This window comes from Thalassophryne amazonica, chromosome 6, assembly GCF_902500255.1.
Source record: "Thalassophryne amazonica chromosome 6, fThaAma1.1, whole genome shotgun sequence".
Classification (NCBI taxonomy): domain Eukaryota; kingdom Metazoa; phylum Chordata; class Actinopteri; order Batrachoidiformes; family Batrachoididae; genus Thalassophryne; species Thalassophryne amazonica.
Genome location: NC_047108.1, coordinates 41,714,842 through 41,730,492, shown reverse-complemented (window position 1 = coordinate 41,730,492; position 15,651 = coordinate 41,714,842). Strand labels below are relative to the sequence as shown.

At 39.4% G+C, this 15,651-nt stretch overlaps 1 protein-coding gene across 4 annotated transcripts in view; it reads right to left on the bottom strand.

The window, feature by feature from the left end:
- The window catches only part of flna (filamin A, alpha (actin binding protein 280)), a 136,280-nt gene that overhangs the window by 22,928 nt on the left and 97,701 nt on the right, over positions 1 to 15,651 (bottom strand). For all 4 annotated transcript variants that reach the window (XM_034172055.1, XM_034172058.1, XM_034172057.1 and 1 more), the window contains exons 19-30: positions 13,878 to 14,047; positions 13,000 to 13,117; positions 12,765 to 12,877; positions 9,953 to 10,102; positions 9,387 to 9,705; positions 8,613 to 8,786; positions 8,368 to 8,530; positions 7,995 to 8,155; positions 4,826 to 4,993; positions 4,606 to 4,729; positions 420 to 576; positions 95 to 284 (exon numbers count right to left, since the gene is read on the bottom strand). In XM_034172055.1, coding sequence (XP_034027946.1) covers positions 95 to 284; positions 420 to 576; positions 4,606 to 4,729; positions 4,826 to 4,993; positions 7,995 to 8,155; positions 8,368 to 8,530; positions 8,613 to 8,786; positions 9,387 to 9,705; positions 9,953 to 10,102; positions 12,765 to 12,877; positions 13,000 to 13,117; positions 13,878 to 14,047 — 2,007 coding nt within the window. The remainder of the gene's footprint in view (positions 1 to 94; positions 285 to 419; positions 577 to 4,605; positions 4,730 to 4,825; positions 4,994 to 7,994; positions 8,156 to 8,367; positions 8,531 to 8,612; positions 8,787 to 9,386; positions 9,706 to 9,952; positions 10,103 to 12,764; positions 12,878 to 12,999; positions 13,118 to 13,877; positions 14,048 to 15,651) is intronic.

The following is a 15,651-nucleotide window of genomic DNA, read 5'->3' as shown; positions in this document are numbered from 1 at the left end:
GCCAGAATATCTTTCACCGTTATGGATGAAACAGACATCAATACACTAACAATCATCAGTAACAGCAGTATGCGACTAAGTGTTCCACACATACCTGTAACTGTGCACTTGCTAGCATCCCCAGTTGGCAGGGCCCTGATACGGTAGGGTGAATATGGGATCTCATCTCCTCCATACTTTATGAGAATGGTGTATCGGCCAGTCATGTCTGGCACATAGGACACCAGGTAGGTTCCATCATGGTTGTCACGGATCTTTGCCTTTTTAGGCTTCCCCTCTGGGTCCTTTAGAGAGAAAGGTGTGAGACAGCCACATTATTACATTGCATTTCAAAACCATAAGTCTGTGTGCAGATACATTTGCAGTGTTGCTAAAAAGTAAGTAAAAATCAAGTAAGTGTGTCACATGTGTGGACCCACAGTGATCTGAACGGCGAGCAGTCCCTCTCCAGCGTCTTTGGCGTCTATTGTGAACTCAACAGGCAGAGAGGCAGTTACTCCGGTGGTGTTGAGGCCTGGTCCACTGGCACGCACCTTACTGGCATCATGAGTGGGCAACACCTTCACTTTGTAGGGGCTGAGGAAGGAGATGCAGATTTACGCAAAGCATTCGACACCATTAATCAAAAGTTATTATCAAAATTATGTAAGTGTGAAATTACGGGCACAGCGCACACCAGTGGCTTGAAAGTTATATTGCAAACAGTCAACAGTATGTACATATAAATGGGTTAAATTCTGACTGTAGAGAGGTCATACGTGGAGTCCCACAAGGGTCTGTTTTAAGGCCTTTGCATTTTCTTTTGTTTATTAATGACATTTGTGAAATCATGTTAATTTTTGTTGTTTGCTACCAGTATATGTCACTCAGGAAGCAATTTGTTGGAAATAACAGGAAGAATAGAAGAAATATGATTTTTGGCAATCAGAGAAAGAGTGTTGATGCGAGTATGACCACTGAGCGAGTCATTGAAAGTTAATGACGTTTCTAGGTGTTTTAGATGAAAAATTAAATTGGAAAGCCCATATAGATTATATAAAAAGAAAAGTTGGTAAGAGTATTGGCATTTTATTTAAAATAAAAGATTTGACTAACTTGTGTATGCTGTATTGCTCAATGATTCTCCCATAGTTTAGTTCTCCCATAGTTTGCACTGAAGACTGGGGTGACATAGCAGTACCACTAAGTCCTTGTATTTGTTACAATAAAGAAGCATTAGAATTAACAAAAAAAGGTTACAGAGAACATACCAATAATTAGTTAATTGCAACTAGCCAATTAAAATTGAAGGCTCTTGCTGACTTAAAAGTTGCACTTATGTGGAGGAACAAGGAGCAAGGAACTTTGCCAGCTATCCAAAATTTATTCAGGTCTTGTTATACAGGCTGTTTGCCATAGAAGAAAATATTTTCAGACCATGTTACATGGACAACTATGAAACAGAAGTGTCCCTCTGTTTATGGACTTAAACTTTGGAATGCACTGAACAAAGAAATTTAATGTTTTACAAATGTTTATGGATTCAAAAGGATACAATTATGAGAGAATATAGTAAGTTAGTAGAAAGGTGAATAACCGATGAAATGTAAGAAAATCATGTTTATATGATGTTTGGTAACTTGACGAGGACTTTGGTTGGAATTGGCTTCAATTGATTTTTTTTCTTATTTATTGTTACAAGGAACAGAATACAAGATTGATCTGTTCCTTTTTGTTGATAAGTGAACTATGAATTATGATTAGAAATGAATTATGACATGAATATGGACAAAGTTGATCTTACAATGTTTTCAGCAGGTTTGTCTTTGATGCTGTAATCAGGATCAAAACCTTACTGCTGAACACTAATCCTATTGCTTTTAACCCTGCAATCGGGCTAATCCTTTTCACCATCAAAGATTGAGACAAGATCAAACATAATATGAACCAAAGCAGCCTTCGATGTTACAATACCTAATAAATTAGCACAACACTGCTTTGATACAGATTCATTTTGTTTGTATTTGACCCAGATTATCGTATCAAAGCAACAGCATCACAGCTCAGCAATAAGGAGGAAAGGTCAGGCTCCTCTTCTTGATCCAGATTCTGTTGTCCTTCTGAGTTGTTACCATTAGAGGTTTAACTGAGTAAAGAACAGTTATTGTTACTTTAACAATAACTTTTTCTTCCTGTTAAAAGGGAGTTTTTCCTTCCCACTGTAGCCAAGTGCTTGCTCACAGGGGGTCGTTTTGACCGTTGGGGTTTTACATAATTATTGTATGGCCTTGCCTTACAATATAAAGCGCCTTGGGGCAACTGTTTGTTGTGATTTGGCGCTATATAAAAAAAATTGATTGATTGATTTAAGTGGATTAGTTCTTCACATCCTTTGTCATTTTCAAGTATCTAACAGATTAATCAGAGCAACTGGTGAGTTCTCTGTAAGTCATCCAGTGGGTTAACCCTCAACCTCAGATCGTGTTTGCTTTGAACCCCACACTTCAAATCTAAAATTTCTGGTCAACCAGATGAAGGCTTTCTGAAAACGATTTCTATTTAATCCACTAGATGCCGGATGCAGTGAGCTGTTGCCAGCAGCTGTCATCTTGCTTAGCGTTACTATGCGTCGTCAGACATTAGCTAGAAATTGATTTGCCGACTTAAACTTGGGTAAAAGTGATCTGAAAATGCTGTTGCGTGCAGCATTCAGGTGCACAAGTGTGAATTATTTGTAATGATGTGGGGAAATTACTAAAATTGCTTAATAAAGGTTAGAAAATGTATTTTTTGTGCCGATCTGCATTCTGTAAAGTAGTGACTTCAGTTTTACTGCCTGAATGCTTTGTCATGATAAATCTCACCATTTGTTTAGTGATTCAATTAGAAGTCTCACTTTCATAAATCTCACTTTATCCCTTTTTAATTAGCCTCAGGTTTTTCATCCTGAGCTATAGAGCAAATTCATAGAATGGAAATACTTTCTCTCTCAATGCGGTGGGTCACATGACAGTCGCTTTGAAATTGTATAGTGTACTAATATACACGAAAGATTAGTTTCTCTATGATATACTGAATATTCCAGTCTAGTGTTTTCAGATTTCTTTCAACTTGGTCCAGAAATTATTGAATAATCTTACTTCCACTCTGCCTGCCGGCTGCTTAATTTTATTTGATATTTTTGCGGAGAAGCGCTCCGTAAAAGTGGCGTTGCAGGTGGGTTAAGAGAAGTTTTTAATGTTAATATCTTTAATATGATGTGAGCGCACAGAGCTCTTACTTTCACCCCTGATCATTTCCCATCTTTAATTTAACTTCATAATAAAATTAAGGATCAGACTAGTATCTTGTGTCACGGCAGACAGTGTGTTTGACAAACTGATGGTATTTTCTACCTGGACTGGGACTAACTAGTAAGTCCCTTCAGCTGCTCCCTTGTTTGCACTCAGGGTCGCCACAGCAAATCCAAGGTGGATCTGCATGTTGAATTGGCACAGGTTTTACGCTGGATGCCCTTCCTGACGCAACTCCACATTACATGGAGAAATCTGGCAGGGGTGGGATTTGAACCCGGAGCCTTCTGAACTAAAACCAAGCACACTAACCACTTAGCCACCACCCAAGCTCGCTGGGAGTAACTAATTCATTCAATTATATAAATAGTCTGATCTTCTGTATATGTTTTGACAAATAGTGGCTGTACAAATGTGGGACCGAGTTTGAATAAATGCAACACAGTAAAAGCACAGAAAATGCAGATAAACATTGATCATGTCCATTCATGGCTGGGTATTAAATGCTAACTAAGATGGCGGGACTCTGGCAACAGTTAGCGAATGAGCACCTCACCCCGGTCCTCCATCAAGGGAGTATATATATTTATGAATAACAGCATGGCCACCAGATTACAAATGTCCATAGCCCCTGAAAATAAATAAATAAAATGTCCAATTTAGACAAACAAAGTATCCTTGGAAAAAGAACACCCCACCCAGGAAATAATGCTCATCTGTCATTATTTCAAGTACTTGGATTTTCAGGGTTGACCTGAATTTTTAGGTTTGTAGTTTGGAGGTTAAAAAACAAACACTAAACACCCAACATTGATTCTGAATTTCGTGAAAATCTGAGAAAATTAGGTTTAGCCCATGTGGTGATTTGGTGTGGAATAACCCTTTACTTTTAATGATTTATACAATTGATAATTATAGCCTTTTACAAGTTACTTAGTGTTCTTTAACCAGTTAGAGAACATCTAGTAATAGTAAGTCAGCAGGATACCAAAGGAATCACGATCAAAAGGTTGTGCTTTATCTTTGCACCTTACTGCTCAACTTTGATCCTATTGCTTTGACATAGTATTCAGGAGCAAAGCAGGATGCACCCCCTTAATTGGGATCAACAATCCTCAGTCTATGTATCAAAGGAACAAAGACTAAAAGGAACAGATACAATCCAGAGTCACAACATTTAACTCTTCCTTGGTCCACATTTCTTTAAGTATGTTTATGTCTTTTCTTGCTGACCAACTCATTTAACTGAAGCAAACTGCAATAGAAATCATCTCAGACGTAAATAATCAGTTGCTGGACTGGTCAAAGAATGAAGATGTTTTCTGACTGTTACCTGCGTGGGATCTCCTCATCAGCATACAACACATTAACGGAGTAAGGACCCTCTCTGGTAGGGACGTAGTTGACCGTGTGCGTCTGGTCTCCATTGTCCACCACCTCCACAGGCTCAACCACACCTGTACAAATCAATGTGCATTTTGCATTCTCAATTATTCTGAGGCCATCATAATAATTCAGTTTTGCATAAAAACGTCGTCAAAAAATGCACTTACCTTTGGGACCCTGCACGCGGACCTGCAGTGGGGCCACTCCAGCCTTGGAGGCATCCACTGTGAATGCCTGAGGAATATTAGCTCTGACGTTGTTGCCCAGACCCGGACCCTGACATTTCACCTTGGTACTGTCCACTGTATCGCTGACTGGCACAGTGAATGGGCTGCCTGCACGGCACAAACATCAGCAGGGTTACAAAACAATCTGGAGCCTTACAGTAGTTCAACAGGCTATGATGATACACATGGAATAATCAGTCAATCTCAATCAATTTTATTTATATAGCACCAAATCACAACACAACAGTTGCCCCAAGGCGCTTTATATTGTAAGGCAAGGGCATACAATAATTACGTAAAAACCCCAATGGTCAAAACGATCCCCTGTGAGCAAGCACTTGGCGACAGCGGGAAGGAAAAACTCCCTTTTAACAGGAAGAAACCTCCAGCAGAACCAGGCTCAGGGAGGGGCAGTCTTCTGCTGGGACTGGTTGGGGCTGAGGGAGAGAGGAAAAAGACATGCTGTGGAGGGGAGCAGAGATCAATCACTAATGATTAAATGCAGAGTGGTGCATACAGAGCAAAAAGAGAAAAACACTCAGTGCATCATGAGAACCCCCCAGCAGTCTAAGTCTATAGCAGCATAACTAAGGGATGGTTCAGGGTCACCTGATCCAGCCCTAACTATAAGCTTTAGCAAAAAGGAAAGTTTTAAGCCTAATCTTAAAAGTAGAGAGGGTGTCTGTCTCCCTGATCTGAATTGGGAGCTGGTTCCACAGGAGAGGAGCCTGAAAGCTGAAGGCTCTGCCTCCCATTCTACTCTCACAAACCCTAGGAACTACAAGTAAGCCTGCAGTCTGAGAGCGAAGCGCTCTATTGGGGTGATATGGTACTATGAGGTCCCTAAGATAAGATGGGACCTGATTATTCAAAACCTTATAAGTAAGAAGAAGAATTTTAAATTCTATTCTAGAATTAACAGGAAGCCAATAAAGAGAGGCCAATATGGGTGAGATATGCTCTCTCCTAGTCCCCGTTAGTACTCTAGCTGCAGCATTTTGAATTAACTGAAGGCTTTTCAGGGAACTTTTAGGACAACCTGATAATAATGAATTACAATAGTCCAGCCTAGAGGAAATAAATGCATGAATTAGTTTTTCAGCATCACTCTGAGACAAGACCTTTCTAATTTTAGAGATATTGCATAAATGCAAAAAAGCAGTCCTACATATTTGTTTAATATGCACTTTGAATGACATATCCTGATCAAAAATGACTCCAAGATTTCTCACAGTATTACTAGAGGTCAGGGTAATGCCATCCAGAGTAAGGATCTGGTTAGACACCATGTTTCTAAGATTTGTGGGGCCAAGTACAATAACTTCAGTTTTATCTGAGTTTAAAAGCAGGAAATTAGAGGTCATCCATGTCTTTATGTCTGTAAGATAATCCTGCAGTTTAGCTAATTGGTGTGTATCCTCTGGTTTCATGGATAGATAAAGCTGGGTATCATCTGCGTAACAATGAAAATTTAAGCAATGCCATCTAATAATACTGCCTAAGGGAAGCATGTATAAAGTGAATAAAATTGGTCCTAGCACAGAACCTTGTGGAACTCCATAATTAACCTTAGTCTGTGAAGAAGATTCCCCATTTACATGAACAATTTGTAATCTATTAGATAAATATGATTCAAACCACCGCAGTGCCTTTAATACCTATGGCATGCTCTATAGGTATCAACTCGTCCAACTTTTTATCTGAAAAGCAAAGAATAAGTGCCTTTTGTGGTAATCCAAGAAGTGTCCCAATGTCTCCACCTGTTGTAGAATCAAATCAGTCTTGCCAGATTATCAGAGAATCAAGCAACCATACTTGTTAACTGCATAAGCACCGACTTGTTTATTCTAAATTTACAGCCCCCCCCAAAAGATTGTTCAGTGTTTAGAATTTATTCATCTCTTCAATACACAAAATTTGAAACATACAACCATCCAAATAATTTCAAGCAATCAAGCACTTTGGGGGGGGGGGGTTTAAAGACCTTCCTTTTCCCCTGCGCTGGTAACAGTCTAGGGCTTTTACAGCAAAAATTCAAATTAGATAAGCGAGTGGATTAGTCTATCCCAACCAGGTTGTGTAGTCAAAGCCACCATGCTACAGATTTCCAGCTTAATACAGCAATAAGGCATGGTCAAACTAATTAAGATCTAGTTAATAATGCAAGGCATTAAGTCTGTCGACTGTTTTGTCTACACAATATCTGACCTTCACACGAGCCAATACGGTGGGGAGAACCTTGATGCCCACTAGGTGGCCAAATATGGGAAATGGTATACAACAGCATGGGAATGGAAAACCTGAATTAAACAATGGGTAGAAGATGCAGATGACACCAAACCTTTAAACTCCATGTTCTTCTAAGCAAAGTCACAAGAATGAAATCCTTTTAAACCCTGTGTTTAACATTGTTCAAGAATCTAAACAAAAAAGATTTTATGTTCTGAAACCTGTTCAATAGTGGCACCTGCTGGATGATTCAGGTATGTGTATCCACATCAAATTATGACATATGCAAGGTCTTGTCAGCACAGTGGCTGTATGTGCCCTTGCACATACTGGTTGCAATAAAATCTTTAATGCAAAAATGAAAAAAAAAAACTTGTATTTACCATTGGAGGGAGTACTCTATTTCCCCCCTCCTCACACACTGACACTTTACATCATTTATCTTCACTGGTCATTTATCCTGATGCCATTAAACAGTGAAGTCATTGTGTAGGGTGCATTGAGGGATGTGGGAGTATTGTTTGTAACAATGCTAGACATATCTATGTAAATAATAGACCCAATGGTGATATTAACGAGTGTAGATGGACATATTTGACAGCTCTGATGTAGTTTGGAGTTGAAAAACCAAAACAAAACTTTCATTTTGTAAACTACACCTCAATCATTCAAGATAATCTAGATTTATGCTCTAGGCTCATTCTTGGATCCTTCACCATAAAGACATGGGATCTTTATAAATCAACAAGAAATTCTGCAGCTCAAATGATTACATCTTGATCTGATTAGAATGACATCTAATAAGGTCTTTGACACAACTGTGTTTCAAAAGTGGAACCACGAAGGTCTAATCTGATTACTGTCTATATGAGTAGAGTACCTGTTATGGGTTGGCCTCCATAGGTGATGTTGAGGTTGTAGGTTCCAGGCTCATATGGTATGTACTCCACACTACAGCTGCCATCCTTATTATCAGTACATGACATTTTAGCCTCTGATGGACCCTCCATTGCCAGACCAAGACCACCGGTACCTGCTCCTCTGTAGCAACACAAAACGGCCAGTTTTTAAATTCTACCTTTAACAGTTAACTATGCTTAATGTTTCATTGTGAACACCCCATGTCTGTCTGTGTGTATATAAAGTGCAACTGAAGAATATTCATGGCTGAAAGCTTGTTTATGGCCTGAAACTGACATCTAAATGATTGCTTCCTCTGACACACCCACATGGTTTGGACTTATCTCACATACCGTGTCTCCACTGTGAACTTATTGGGTTTGTTGGTGGTGCCGCCTTTCAGGCCAGGACCGTGCACACGTACACGAGCCGGATCACAACCTTCAGTCACAGCTACACGGAACGGACTTTTAGGAACTGGAGAACCATCATAGCAAACCTCCACACTGTGTGGACCTGAACAATGTGCATACAACACTAAGTACTACTACTGAAACATACAGTACAAATACTTTAGGTGCAGGCAGTGGTAGCTCACCCTCCTCATAGGGTGTGTATTCCACGTTGTAGGTTCCATCTCTGAGGTCTGTGATTATGGCGTCTGTGTGGCTGCCTGAGGGGTTGCTGATAACCGTTTTGATATGATCACCTCCTGTCTTTGTGAGCGTGTGAGCATCCACAGTGAAGTCTGTGGTTGCCTCGCGGAAAACTCCTACAAACACAAGTCGCCAAGCCAGAATAGTGTTCAAATATTTGTAGATTTCTTCATGTTTGTTATGAAAAACTAAATGGAACAAAAACTAGTATATGCACTGAAAGTAATGAAAGAGTCCAGGACATATTTACATTAATGTATAACATACAAGATTAGGTTCTGTTACAGAGAAAGAAGCCATATAATTGTAATAAAACAAATATTCACAATTTGAGACAAATTACTTTACAATATACCATCAAATAGTACAAAATTGCTAAAATACAATATTGTCAGAAAGGCACTGCAGTCTTTGCATATTTTTATTAATGAAATATGCAGAGGTTTATTCCCCCTCCCCCTTTTTGTCCTAGTGGATGTATTACATTTTAACAGAATTCAAATGCGATTTTAATGGGGGGGAAGGATCTCCCCCTCAAGTAATAAAGGTCATTTATAAATAAGAAATACCATCTTATTAATTGCAGAACACTGTTTAGCAGATGTGTGTTTAAAGGTGAAACTAGTTAACATTTATAAACATTAGATGGCATTTCAATAATTAGAGCTTTTGTAACAATCATTTAGTCAGTACTACAAGACCTGGTCTTTTTTTACCTTTGCCCTCCACTCCTGGTCCAAAGACACGGACACCGCTGGCGTCAACTGCGGGCTCAACATTGAGCCGAGCGGGGAAGTTTGGTACATCCTGGCCACCATAGCGGATGGTGAGTGTGTAGGAACCAGGGTACAGAGGGATGTAGGTGATTGTGTAGGTTCCATCTCCATTGTCTTGGATGTGAACCTCTGCCTCAGTGCCGCTGTCTGAGATGATCTCGATTGTCAACTCAGCTGGACCAGCGTTGGTGCAGTCCACGATGAACTCCCCCGTTTCCCCAACTTTGGCGCGCTCCAAGCCGGGGCCGGAGCAACGCACCTGAGAAGCAAGATAAGGGATAGAACAATATTTGGAACAAAAGGCATTTGACGACCCTAATAGACTCGTAAATTTGACAAATTTCTGATCTGAAAATAATTAGCTGGCACCCTACAAAGATTCGATGTTTGTCCTCGTCCATAGAAAATGGATTAAGATTTGAGTCTATCCCATGATAAATCTATCATAGCCAAAGCTAACCGCAACAGTTTTGATTCAGATTACAGGTGTAAAAACAGTGGCTGACCTTGGATGGGTCTGTGGCAGGATAAGCGGTGGGGGTGAAAGGTGATCCAGGGATTGGAGCTCCATCATATGTCAGTTCAACCTCATATGGCCCCGCCTCCCGGGGAATAAACTTCACCTGACTGGTTTCTGGGCTCAGGCCTGGCTCCACCTTGGGGTGGGGGGGACAGGATGTACATTTACCTTCGTATCAGGTGACCTTTGGATCTGCCTCTTAGAGTTTCATACATTTAGAAAATAATTCTCTTGACATCAGATGCCTGTGCATCCTCCTGCAATCCAGATTTAATCCTACCCACTTAACAGACCTACAGCCTGCTACCTGAGAAATTTAGAATCTTAAAAGTTGTGGTACTCATGAAATGGTAAGCAATAGTGGGTCAGCTACTGATATTTAAGTCAATGACTGTTCAAGGTCAGACAAAGTTCCTCCACGTGTAAAATAATTTGGGTGTGTAGATGCCTTAAAAAAAAAAAAAAAAAAAAAAAAAATCATGCTTTAGTCATAAAATGGACTACTTTTTATATAAATGTTTCTGCCCCATTAGTTTTTAAAGAGCCATAACCCCATGTTAAGTTTGTGTTTATCATGTTACTTCTTCAAACATTCCCACTTTGGTATGAGGCAAAGACTGGCACAGAAATCTAACAAAATAAAAGGCCCTTCAGTCCTAAGGTTTTTTTTTTTTTTTAAAGAAAAGACGTCGGCAGGTTTTTAGAGCCTTTTCCTACCTTATGGACCAGGTCTGCCTGTTGGGATTTGGAAGGCAAGTTCTGTTTACTCTTAAGACTAGTCTTGAAGCCTACTTTCTATTGTCATCACCAGTGTCATGGTTTTTAACTTTGCTTATGCAAAACTGTTTTTATGGTTTTGTTTAGGAGTTTGTTCAGCACTACTTTATTCCTTTAAAAGTGCTTTATGAATTTTACTACAATTAATAGATATATTTATAGTCAGGTCCATAGGTAGACAGTGACAACACTTGTTTTTTGCCTTTGTACACCAACACAAAGGAGTCGGAATGAAACTTCCCCCCTTAAATGAGCTCAGCAAAAACACCATATTAACTATTTAGAAATTACTGGCACTTTTAAAGGGTCCCTGCCATGCCATGATGTTTTTACATATTCTTGAATTTAAAAAAAGCTTTTTCCACATGTCTTTTTACCATAAAATTACACTGAATAAGGATTTAGACATTTCGTTACCCATCTGAGAATTTGAATTTACCGCCTCCAAGTTGAACTACTTTTTCACTGCAACAGATGTGACGTCATGCGAGTAAATGTGTTGCAGCACAGCTCCGTTTACCAATACAGCAGACATGGGCAACGAAGGCATAGTGAGCGATTATAGCGAAGGTTTAAGTGACATATCGATTGTTTTTGAAGATGAGGTTTCTGGGACACCTGCTCCAAACCGTGTAAGTTCTAGCCGAACGCAACAGAAAGAGGATGTGAAGCGCAGCTGTCAGCTGACAACAATAACAACGCTGTGGAGGACGATATAAACTGCTTACAAAACACAGAATGGTTTGTTCAATCACCAACTTTTCTTATAAATGATTTATTCCTGGCACGGTGTGTTTGTGTATGAAAAGATGTCAGCAGCACAGTGTGCTTAAATTCAGGAGTTTGTTCTAAAATCACTGAAAATAAAGTTTCTGTACATATCTAATCATTTATAAGTCAGTTTCTTGTGATTGGTAATTCACATTTTATTCAAAGCAAATGATTGCAAATCTTTATCTGAAAAGCTGTAGACCCACATGGGATGGGGAAAAAGATTAATAAAAGAAAATTTTACTTCTATATGTCAAATTTTATCAGGCATAATATTGTCGAAAAATGTTTATGCTAAATGGAGACTTTCCTGTTTAAAATACACATACAGAACATCTGTAATAAATTGTATCACATCTCATCTACTTTGAATGAACAGAAGTCTGAACAAAAAACAGGCTGTTCAATTTAAATGCATATGTATATTTGGAAAACAAAAATTTCAATGTTCTGTTTTTTTTTTTTTTAGGTGTTCATGTGAACACAGTCAGCCGATGCCACTCCTGATCGCATCTCCTTCTCATAGATTGTTATTGTTATTTATAAGTTTCACATCGTTTCATTCAAATGAGAAGTGTTTTACAATTTGTTAAAAAACATTTTATTCAGTCTATGTGAGCGACGCAAAAGCTTTTTATATTCTTCAAGAATATGTAAAAACATGGCATGGCAGGGACCCTTTAAGTACATAATACCTCCATTTTCAGAGGTTATAAGTGGGAAAACAAGGACTATTAATATGCATCATCTGATTCCATTTGTATCAAAGAAACAGAACAGTATGATGCTGTATGGTAAATCTGGAGTAGCCAGTTCTTAGAAAACAGTGACTGGACAAGACGACAAGTTAGGGAAGCCACCAAGACACCCCATGGCAACTCTGAAGGAGATCTATGCTTCTGTTGCTGTGACTAGACATTGTAGTGGAACCTTTGTATGTTGCAGTAGTTACATAGATTCATGATTATGCAGCACAGGTGCATTTTCTTAGGACTGAAATTTGGTAGCGCACCAGAACGCACATGAGACTAGAACCTAGATTTGGTATTTTTGTATTCAAGTTTTTCATTACATAAATGGTTCATGCAACATTTAAGCCCCTTTAGCTGAAACTTCAAGTTTAAACTAGATATAATGCTTGTTAAATTAAACAGGAAAAATTACAAGATGTGTTCAACTATTTATGTACCCGTTAGTACTGGCACACTGTTCAGACAAATAGAAAGGAAACAAGAGATTGTGTTTATCACCTTGCTGGCCACTGGTTTCCCTGACGGGCCAGTGACTTTTGAAGCAACCTTGCCTTGACCACCAGCACCCTTTGTTTTCACAGTGATCTCCTGATCTTTGCCGACGGTCATTTCTGTAACAGAGCAAAGACATATGCACTGAAACGGATTCATCTGGACAAAAGACTGCAAAATTCAAGCATTAATTTATATATTTTGTATGGCGCCATGTGGGTTCTGACAGGGAAGCACTTACTGTCTCCAAGGCCTGTTATATTGATCTTGCTGAGGTCCACTGTGGGTGCCACACCAACACTGAAAGGACTTTTGGGAATAGGATCTCCTCCGTAGGTCACAGCAACTCCCAGAGGACCCTGTGGCACAAAGGGGGAGAAGTTACAGGGTGGATCAATGATCATGAAAGGGTGGTGGAGTGCCAGGAAGCAAAATGCTGACAACTCAACCAGCTAAAAAAGCAAAGGTTAACAAAATCCACAACTTCTGTCTGGACAAATACAGCTCTGATATGCAATCTGTACCAAAGCAAAAAGTGGAAGATGCTGATCTTGTGTCAAACAAAGATCAACCAAGCAGCATTTAGCATTTGAAGTGGTTTGGACCGTCTCATATTTAGTGTAGCTACGACTAGTAACAGAGCAATTGGGAGAAATACCTGCCGACAGTTTAACCATTTATGCTTGATATTCACTGATCAATGCTAATATTAAACATTACCACCTAATAGGGCATCCCTGGAGGACAACTTTAATGCATAGACACCAATAAACAGCCTAAAGGAGGGCTGATTAGGTCATCATCTGCCCTGTACTTTGGAATGCTCTGAAAGTTGTTTTTTTTAATAAATACTGTGACATACTGATTTATACAATGGGGATTTACCCAGTTCAGCAGCAGTACTTGCCACATCTCAGCTGAGGCAAAGGAGCTTATTTTCCAAACTGTTGTATTTAAAACAAATTTCAGAACTTAAATTCAGATAACCACATGACTACCAGCTGCTATATTAAATATACATTTCCATCATGTGCAGAGAGACATTAACAGTTAGCAATGCCAACTACCAAAGTGTCTCAGCATCACACCATTAGTATGTGACTGCTGTTCTGGTCTTACCTGCTGTACAGGTGTGTATTTGACAGTATGTGTGTTGTCGTGGTTGTTGATGATTTCAAAGTCCTTGACGGCCTCCCCTTTGGTTGGTCCACTGAAGGTGCAGTCAAGATTGGCCTTTCCTGCTCCCTTGGTGCTCACAGTGAAATGTGTGGGCTTGTTTAATTCAATACCTGAGAGAGACGGGGTCATTAGTGTGGCATTTCAAAACATTTTCATGTATCCATGAGTCATTTCTTGAAGTGTTATAAGCACCAATTATTCAGCCTCAAACAGATGGAAAAGTTTCCATTTTAATGGTTTAAAGCACCTGGTGTCTGAAAATTGACTCATTTAAGAAAAAATACCAATACAGATTGCATGAGACTTAAATGCCACCATGATTGACAAGAAAGTGCTGTTGAATTGCAGCTTTAACAAGATTTCTACATACACACATTTACAGACTAGTCAATCGGTTGACTTTACTGCCCTGTAGGGACACTAAGCTTGATGTCAAGTTGTCAGGCAATCACATGATTACAGCACACAGTCTGCAGTCTTATAGTATCAGCAGAGCTTTGCAAGACACCATCGATTTGGTTGTCTGCTAGAACTATGTCAAGCAGAAGTATTGGACCAGCAATGCAAGAGACTGAACCACAGTATACTGTGCATCCAGAAAACACCTTTGGTAGTCAGGAGGATATGATGCCACAAACTTGGTGCGCTTATATTTGGGCAGTTTTGCCAATTCCTATTTGCAGCACCTCTCAAGCTCCATGGGGAACGTCAGTGCACAGCCATTTTCAGATCTATCCAGAGATGTTTAATTGGATTTAGATCTGGGCTCTGTGAATGTCCTGAAGTGGCCCAGCCAGAGTTGTTCTGAAGCCACTCCTTTGATATCTTGGCTGTGTGTTTAGGGTCATTGTCCTGCTGAAAGATGAACCGTTGCCCCAGTCTGAGGTCAAGAGCACTCTGGAGCAGGTTTTTATCCAGGAAGTCTCTGTACATTGCTGCATTCATCTTTCCCTCAATCCTGACTAGTTCCCCAGTTCCTGCTGCTGAAAAACATCCCCACAGCATGGTGCTGCCATCACCATGCTTCACTGTAGGGATGGCGCCTGGCATTCAAGCCAAAGAGTTCAATCTCTGTCTTACACCAGAGAATTTTGTTTCTCATGGTCAGAATCCTTCAGGTGCCTTCTGGCAAACTCCACCTTATATGTAGACAGGTGTATGCCTTTCCAAATCATGTCCACTCAACTGAATTTACCCCAGGTGGACTAAGCTGTAGCGACATCTCAAGCATGATCAGTAGAAACAGGATGCACTGGAGCTCAATTAATATGTACATATGATTTTAGTTATTTTGTTTCTAATAAATTTGCAAAAATCTCAAAACATTGGCATTCCAGGGTATTGTGTGTAGAATTTCAAGAAAATTTTATCCATTTTGGAATAAAGGTATAACAAAATGTGGAAAAAGTGATACTGTCCAGCTTAAAGGATTTTTTTTTTTTTGCCACAAATAGGATGAAAAAAATAGGGTGGTGGTGTGGCGCTTTGTTAGTTAAGTGAAAATCAACATGTCATTTTCTTTGGAAAATGTTGAATGTGTTACAGTGGAAATTAAATGTGAATAATCAAAAAACAACCTGTGTTTATAGAGCTCCTGGATCAAACAAATATTTTGTGGATAAACTGATAGAAATGTAAAACAATTAAAAATAAGTTTTAATTTGTTTATGGAAACTTTAAAATAGACTTCCTAAATCCTCAGCCAATTACAAAT